This window comes from Phodopus roborovskii, unplaced genomic scaffold (assembly GCF_943737965.1).
Source record: "Phodopus roborovskii unplaced genomic scaffold, PHOROB, whole genome shotgun sequence".
In the NCBI taxonomy this organism is placed as follows: domain Eukaryota; kingdom Metazoa; phylum Chordata; class Mammalia; order Rodentia; family Cricetidae; genus Phodopus; species Phodopus roborovskii.
This window is the reverse complement of record NW_026126434.1, coordinates 877358-883968: the sequence shown is the minus strand read 5'-3', so window position 1 is coordinate 883968 and position 6611 is coordinate 877358. Positions and strand designations below refer to the sequence as shown.

The 6611-nt window shown below is 41.5% G+C and overlaps 1 protein-coding gene across 1 annotated transcript; it reads right to left on the bottom strand.

The window, feature by feature from the left end:
- Positions 1-1574: 1574 nt before the first annotated feature.
- Positions 1575-2155, bottom strand: LOC127223920 (aurora kinase A-interacting protein-like). Its single transcript, XM_051186606.1, has one exon. It carries the CDS (start codon positions 2103-2105, stop codon positions 1590-1592), a length of 516 nt encoding a protein of 171 aa, XP_051042563.1. The 5' UTR covers positions 2106-2155; the 3' UTR covers positions 1575-1589.
- Positions 2156-6611: the final 4456 nt, after the last annotated feature.

The following is a 6611-nucleotide window of genomic DNA, read 5'->3' as shown; positions in this document are numbered from 1 at the left end:
CATCCTCTGAAATCTGCAATGTGCTATTCCATGCTCATAATCCTCCTACATTTTGCACATATACAGAATATTAATAAATTAATTTCCAAAGAATACCATGAAGGTGTCTTGCATTTCCACCAAGCTAGAGACACTTTGAAAGTTTCAACTTTTTGTGTTATCAATTTTCTTACCATGAGATTGGAAGAAGCCAATTTGTTTTCATTGTGTGAACAGGACTATTGAGGTGATGTAAAGAGACACGGGTGGTATTTATGTGCTAGAATATGGAGTGAATTATCAAGGTCATAGTACCACTGGTTGCTTCTCAGCTTCCCTGTCTGTTTACTTACTCCAATTTGTCATCTCCATCATTATCTCCTTGTCTTTCTCAAAAAAGCTTCAAGTGAGTCAACTGCTTTGTCCCCCATGCTTCAGGCAAAAATCAGTTTTGGCTTAACACACTAATTCAGCTGACATGTGATTATTAAACACATGTACCATGCCAAAATGAAAAAGAAATTCTATATCAAGTGTTTTAAATAAAACTTTTGAAATGCCCAAAATCTCAAGAAGCTGTAGTTTTGTTGGGCCAATAAATATACACACAGTTATAAGCAAAGGACTTGGAGACAATTCTTATGAGAGGTCTAGAAGCATGGAGAAGTTCTGAGCAGGGATCAGGGACTCAGAATTGGGAAGTCTGGGTCATTGGAAGATTTTTCCCACTGAGTTGTGTGTGGGTGTTCTCATAAATTTATATGTATTTTTTTTTTTTGCTAACTTTTCTCCTGAAAGTGCATGTCTTGTGGAGAAAAACATCTTAGAGGTGAGAAAGTTAGTATATGCAGAATGACCCACATTGCCCCTGCTCAGTCTCTGGGAGTGCACACATTTCTGTGCCTCTGTTCTTTTACCCACAACATGAGGATGATAATATCTGCAAGATGCTGGCTAAGCAGAGTTACCCATGGGGTAACCCTAGAACTGAAGTGAGTTCCTGGGGCCGGGGGTAGCAATCACAGCAATGCTTGGACCTAAGTACATGTTAGTTACCTAGTTTTCCTTTGACAGGGGTGGTGAGTTCCTGACTTGTGTCTCTTGGAAGTATGGGTGTTTGGATGGGGATAACTGTACCTTTTTGAAATGGAGGGAAAACATTGGGAATGGCATGAAGCAGTAGTGATCAGTCAGGAAGCAAGCTGAGAATTGATTGACCCTTCAAAAATACACCTGTAGTAGAGCTCCTCTTAAGAGTATTAAAACAAAAAGAAAACACCAGATAATCTCTGTCCTCAAATTTGTGTAGCAAGAAGCCATTCTTACCATTGGTCTTTAGAGATTGTTCTCAACCCTGTTCAATTTGGCAACCTAATTTAGTTAGGAACCTTTCTGCAAAGAGTTAAACAAATGTCCTCATAAGGGACCATATATTTTTTTGGGGGGGGGGCAGCCCAGAATAACTGAGTCCTTCCAATGTTTTTTATAATGGGTCAGCAGCAAGAGGGCCAGAGGGATGGGACCTCAGACTCATTTGTTCCTCAAGTAGATCTTTGGGGTCTGCCAGCTCTCAGGAACTTCCTTCAGGCCTGCCTTCAGCCAGATGCGTTTCAGATCGTTCTCAAACTTATCTGCTTCCTTTTCAGATGTCCTTCCCGGACTTTACGCTGCTGAAATTGTGTCCTCTCAATCAGTTTGTGGTATTTGTGGTGGTTCATCTTCCTTCTTTGGATCTTTAGCACATTTTTGCACTGCACCACAGTGGCATCCCAGGCATCCCTGACTTCCTGTTTGGCTTCCTTCTCCTGGCTGGGTGGACACTCGTAGAACTGGGAGGGAACCACAGTCGTTGGGACCCCAACATTCAGTCTGGGCAATAGGTATCGAGCAGTCAGCCAGCTCTCTAGAGGACTGATGTACATCTTCCTGGGAACCAGGAACTCGTCAAGCTCCAGCTGGGTCCCCTTACCAGGAAGGGAGGCCGCCCGACTTAGGCTTGCAGGCTGCAAACAGTAAAGGGGTCGGGAAGCATGACTGCCGATCACCCCAGCGCCAAGCCAGGAACGACTGAAACCTGCCCAGGGACCAGCCCTGACCAGCTGTGAAGTCAGGCGCGCCAGGAACATGGTGAGTTGATGGCCAGGCCACAGGAGCTCAAAGCAAACGGAACCAGGACAACGAGGGCCGGTGACCTCTCATCCTAAGGGACCATATGTTAAAGCTTTGGCCATCTGTCTATGGCACTCTTGAGAGATGGTGGAATTTTAAGTGGTGGGGTCCTGTGGGATGCAATTGCATCATAGGGTCCATGGCCTTGATGGGGATGCACGTTGAGACATCAGACCAGTTCTCCTTACTGCCCTGCATTGACTAGACACAAGCTATCGTCACTGGAGGGGATGGAGCCTCAACTGAGAAAAATGCTTCCATAAGATTAGTCTATAGGCAAGCCTATAGGATATTATTTTTATTATTGATGGGGGAGGGGCCAGTCCCATTCTGGCAGGTGGTCCTGGGTTCTATAAGAAAGCAGGCTGAGCAAGCCATGGAGAGGAAGCTAGTAAGCATCCTTCTCCATGGTCTCTGCCTCAGCTCCTGCCTCCATGTTCCTGTCCTGTTTGGATTTCTGTCCTGACTTCCTTCAGTGATGAACAGGGATATGAAAATGTAAGCCAAATAAACCTTTTCCTCCCCAACTTACCTTTTGGTCATGGTGTTTCACTATAGCAACAGAAATCCTACTAGGACACCCCCTTGCTTTGGCTACTGTGACACCCACATGATTGTAGAGGGTCTACAGTTGCTTTGCTCCTTGCACTTGGGCAGAACATTACAGTAGTGTGGCATGCCCAGCTGTTCACTTCTTGATAGACTTGAAGCAAATGAAGCATGGTTATAAAGAGCCAAGGGTAGGAACCCACCCCAAGGACCTACCACTGACGACCTACTTGATTCAACAAGGATCTCCTTCTTGGTGTTTTTGCAACCTCTCCAGATAGATTAGCCACTGGTGTTAGCAGTCAAAACTGGAGCCTTTGGGGACAGCTCATACTTTAATCACAACATCAACTACTTTGTCCCAGTCATAGAAGGCTGACTGACTTTCCCCGGCAGTTACTCATCACTCTGATTGCTTAGCCAAGTCAATGTCATTACCCCAGGTGGGAATGAAGGTCTGTCTTTTCCAATCTCATTATATTCTTAACATTTATTGTTTGATTTTCAGCATTGGCTGCTCTGATCTTTCTAGAAAAAAGCCGCTTCAAAATCATTTCTAAATATAGTCAGGTGTGTGCTAATTGATTTTGTTCTTTCTATTGAATTTTTCACAGCAAGAGGAGCAGCTGGAGTCAGTTTATTAACTAATTAAAACTATTTGGCTTGGGAGAGTCTTAACTAAGAACAAGAAGGGGAACCTAGTGTGGAACGGGAGAAGCACAACCTGCCCTGAGGGGCAGTGCTCACCCAGTTGACCATAGGTTGCATTCTCTATGAAGCTAGTGGCTCAGAAAGAGAATAAAAATCAAAATTGTCCTGAAAATGCTTCAGAGTAGAAATACATATAGTTAGTGTTCAGTATTGGATTGTTTATGATATTTCAATCATATTGGTATATTACAACTTTGTGTTATTTCCTCCTTCAGAACCCTGTGTTTCAAATAGGAATAACTCAGAGTCATTTAAACTGAAAAAAGAAATGGTTGACTTGTGTTGCTACAATTTGATGGCAGGTTCTTGCCACAGGCATGGGAGATATACAAGTAGGGTTTCTATGTCACTCTGCCTTTTAATCTTCCTTCCCTCTTTATATGACCAAGATATAGTTTCTGGCTGTTTTTCCCATATGTCAAAAAATAGTGTTTTAGATACAGAAAACTTAAATCCTCTTGGCTGGGAAGTTAAAATGCTATCTAGTTTGATAAGCACCATTTGTTAAAGATGCTATCTTCTTGCCAGTGGGCATTGTTAGCCTCTTTGTCAAAAATCAGGTGGGCTTATTATTATATATAAGTCCCAAATTCTGATCCATTGATCAATGTGTCTGTTTTTTTTGTTTGTTTGTTTCTTTTCTTGTGTGTGTGTGTGTGTGTGTGTGTGTGTGTGCCATTACCATGGGTTTTCATTATTCTAGCTCTGTAGAATGACTTGAAATCTGGGATGGTGATACTTTAGCAGTGTTTTTATCATTCCTGGTCTTTTGTGTTTCCATATGAAACTTAAGATTATTTTTCCATTTGTTGTGCAGTGCAGAATTTCATTGGAATTTAATAGGGATTTCTTCGAACCTGCTGGCTGATTTTTGTAAGGTGGCCATTTTCACCAATATTAACCCTAAGGATACATTAACATGGGAGGTCTTTTCATCTTCTGATAGGCTCTTCAATTTCTTTCCCAGTGTCTTAAGATTTTTATTGTACAAGTCTTTCACTTCATTGGATACATTTACTTGATGATATTTTATTTTTGGGGTTATCTTAAATGATATTGCTTTCTTGATTTCTTTCTTTACATACTTGTTGGTTCTGGGTATAAGAAGGCTATTGTTTTTTTTTTTTTTTTTTTTTTTTTTTTTTTACGTTAATTTTGTGTCCTGATAGTTTGCTAAGTGTATTATCAGCTGTAGGAGTTTTCTGGTGGAACATTGAGGGTCTTTTATGTATAGAATAATATCATCTGGACTTCTCCTTTCCTACTTGTGTCCCCTTTATCTCCTTCATCTGTCTTATTGAGTTGGTCAAGGGGTGGGGAATAGTTCAGTGGTAGAGAGTGTACATAGCATGTGCGAGGACCCCAGTTCAATCTCCAGCACTGATAGTAAGTAAAATAAATTGGGCAATACTGTTTAACTATGGTTTTATATAGCAATGACTCAATTTGTTTATGATTAATGGACACATGTTTTTAAAGGAGCAAAAAAAAAAAAAAAAAAAAACTATGAAGAGCCCTATCAAGAATATCTAGTCATCAGCGCCAAGGGCAAGACCTTTTTTGCTGTACGGCACTCAGTAGAGAATCAACTCCAGTCTCTGCACCATGCTGCTAAGTCCTTTGGTAAGTCTTTGTCTCCTGTTGAACTGAGCAGGGCACAGACTACTCAGGTTACAAGCTTGGAACTCGCTCTAGTTTGGGAGAGGAGTGACAATTGCTTTGTTGTGCCCATCCATTACCAATTGTTCACACTCTGCAAAACAGTGCCGAGAAATACAGAGGCATTAGGTCTGTGCTCCAGGGATGGAAACATTTTCACTGTACATAGATTTTTAAATGTCATTCAAAGAAAGTTTTCCTCACCAAAAAGGAGAAACCCCACCCTTATAGTTTTAATGTTGATAATCATAATGACAGCAAAATGGTAGAAATTATTTCCATTTACTATGGTTTGGGTTGTGCATATAATCTGTCAGTAAGCAACAGACATGTTCTTGACAGATGCATGGAAATAAAAAAAATTAGTTACATTTATTTGCCTCCATTTTTAGCAGATGTTATTTTTAGGCTCAACAGAATAAATATGTTTATTTATAACAAAAGATGTTATTTATGTGACTTCCAGTCCTACAAACTGTGACATCTTTCTTTAGGAGCCATGTTGTCTTTTTATTACCTTATTAATAATTAAAATTTAACTAAGCTTTTGCCAAGCACACAGGAATGTGGTGATGATTCTGAAGAGACTACCAAGAAGGAGCTGTGAATGGAAATGAAAAACAAAAAACAAAACACTATAAACGAATCACACAGGGTGAAGCGGGAGTATGCAGAGGTCTGAGCCTAAGGATCCTGCACCCAGTGCTCAAGAGTTCAGCACAGCTACAGAGCATCTTGAGGCATGGGCTTAATTATTCAGTAGTGGGAGAGAAGATGGGTGCAGAAGAAAGGTTATGCAGGGATAAGACTCACTCACCATCCTAGCGTGGATGAGTTATTGATGATGTTACACCCCAGGTTTTAATTAGTTATGAAGTGTTTCTCCAGATTTAACATTGTGAAAGTGAGTGAAACAATGGAGTGCATGAATTCATTGTTGAGTGTCTATAAGAGAGAGCGTAAGCGTTGGAGATGCACCAATGGGGAGTGGGATGAGGGTGTATCATTGGCCTGGAACAATCTATAGACTTACAGGAATGATACCATCCCTATGAATGGGATGGAGGTCTGCAGTTGGGTGACCATTTTAAAGTTACTAGTCTTCACCTGCTTACATCTAGAAGGGATTTATCTGTTGTCAGGACTCACTGGTTATTGGGGTGTTGAAGAGCAGCATTTTCTTTTGCCTTGTTAGGAACTGTGGGAACATTCTGCATGCCTGCCCTCTAAAGTTCTGTAAGTTATAAAGAGGAGCTCACAGAGGCACAGGGTGGGGGTGGGGAGGGCTGCATCAATTGAATGAGGGGGCATGCTCTGTGGTATCTTGGGGTGGGTCTGTGTAATGTTAATGTTGGTTTTCAACTTGGCAGGATCTAAGATTGGGCAAGCTTGTGAGGAATTTTCTAGAGTAGACTAATTGAGTCCCTTTCTAACTTTGGGACATGCTGTTCCATATGTAGGCATCACAGACAAAAGCCAGCTGTGTACCACTGCCCATTGCTCCTGCCTCCTGGCTGCAGGTGCAATGTGACCAGCCTCCCTAA